This window comes from Cebus imitator, unplaced genomic scaffold (assembly GCF_001604975.1).
Source record: "Cebus imitator isolate Cc_AM_T3 unplaced genomic scaffold, Cebus_imitator-1.0 Scaffold776, whole genome shotgun sequence".
In the NCBI taxonomy this organism is placed as follows: Eukaryota; Metazoa; Chordata; class Mammalia; order Primates; family Cebidae; genus Cebus; species Cebus imitator.
The window spans coordinates 130,483-131,922 of record NW_016108091.1 but is presented as its reverse complement, the minus strand read 5'-3'; the positions used below and the strand labels follow the sequence as shown (position 1 = coordinate 131,922).

Here is a 1,440-nt window from a genome sequence, read left to right as displayed (position 1 = left end):
ACTATGTCTCAAAAGAAAAAAAAAAAAAAAGGAAAGATTGGCCAGAAAACTCTTATAGTAATACCAACACAAAAATCCAGGAGTAGAATTATTTTAATCAGAATAAAGGAAAAATAACCAATGCAGAAAAATATTTCTTGAAAACAAATTATTAGGGCTTGAGTTATTGGATACATAAGGAAAGGCAATTTTGAAATCAGTGATTGTACCAGTTTTTATACATTTCAAGCATGGTATTAGGAATTCCAGCCTCACGGCCAGGTGCGATGGCTTATGCCTGTAATCTTAGCACTTTGGGAGGGCAAGGCAGGTGTATCACCTGAGGTCAGGAGTTCAAGACCATCCTGGCCAACATGGTGAAACCCCCATTTCTACTAAAAATACAAAAATTAGCTGGGCGTGGTGGCATGCACCTGTAGTCTTAGCTATTTGGGAGGGTGAGGTCAGAGAATCACTTGAACCCAAGAGATGGAGGTTGCAGTGAGCTGAGATCACGCCACTGCACTCCAGCCTGGGCAACAGAGTAAGACTCTGTCTCCAAAAAAAAAAAAGAATTTCAGCCTTTATAATTCTGTTTTCGCTCTTTACAGGTCTGTTAATGGAGTATACCGGATTGGACTTTATGCTCTTAAAGATATGCCAGCTGGGACTGAACTCACTTATGATTATAATTTTCATTCCTTCAATGTGGAAAAACAGGTAAGAATAATAAATCTTAGAGGGAGATTGAACTTTATCCCTTATAATGCTATAATAACATGAGCCTTTAGTAACTTGGAGCCAATAAGAAGTATGTGGGAGGCTGGGCACAGTGGCTGTCACCTCTAATCCCAGCACTTTGTGAGGTGAGGTGGTCAGATCACTTGAGCTTAGGATTTCAAGACAAGTCTGGACAACATGACAGAACGCCATCTTTACCAAAAATACAAAAAATTAGCTGGATGTGATGGCATACACCGGTAATCCTAGCTTCTCGGAGGCTAAGGCAGGAGAATTCCTTCAACCCTGGAGTGGAGGTTGCATTGCAGTGAGCCGAAATCACACCACTGCACTGCAGCCTGGGCAACAGACTGAGACTCTATCTAAAAAAAAAGGTATATGTGAGATCAGGTGCAGTGGTTCACTCTTATAATCCCAGCACTTTGCAAGGCCAAGGCAAGTGGATTGCTTGTAGTCCAGGAGTTCAAGACCAGCCTGGGTAACATGGTGAGACTCTGTTTCTACCAAAAAAATATAAAAACTAGCTGGGTGTGGTGGCACATGCCTATGGTCCCAGCTACTTGGGAGGCTGAGGTGGGAAGATCACTTGAGCCTGGGAGGCAGAGGTTGCAGTGAGCCAAGACGGAGCCAATGCATTATACCCTGGACAACAGAGCAAGACCCTGTCTCAAAAACAAAAAAAAGAAGCTGGGTGCAGTGGTTCACGCCTGTAATCTCAGC

At 42.9% G+C, this 1,440-nt stretch overlaps 1 protein-coding gene across 2 annotated transcripts in view; it reads left to right on the top strand.

Annotated features, from left to right (window-relative positions):
* Positions 1–1,440, top strand: part of ASH1L (ASH1 like histone lysine methyltransferase) — a 248,019-nt gene that overhangs the window by 219,737 nt on the left and 26,842 nt on the right. For both annotated transcript variants that reach the window (XM_017519812.2, XM_017519815.2), the window contains one exon: positions 591–699. In XM_017519812.2, coding sequence (XP_017375301.1) covers positions 591–699 — 109 coding nt within the window. The remainder of the gene's footprint in view (positions 1–590; positions 700–1,440) is intronic.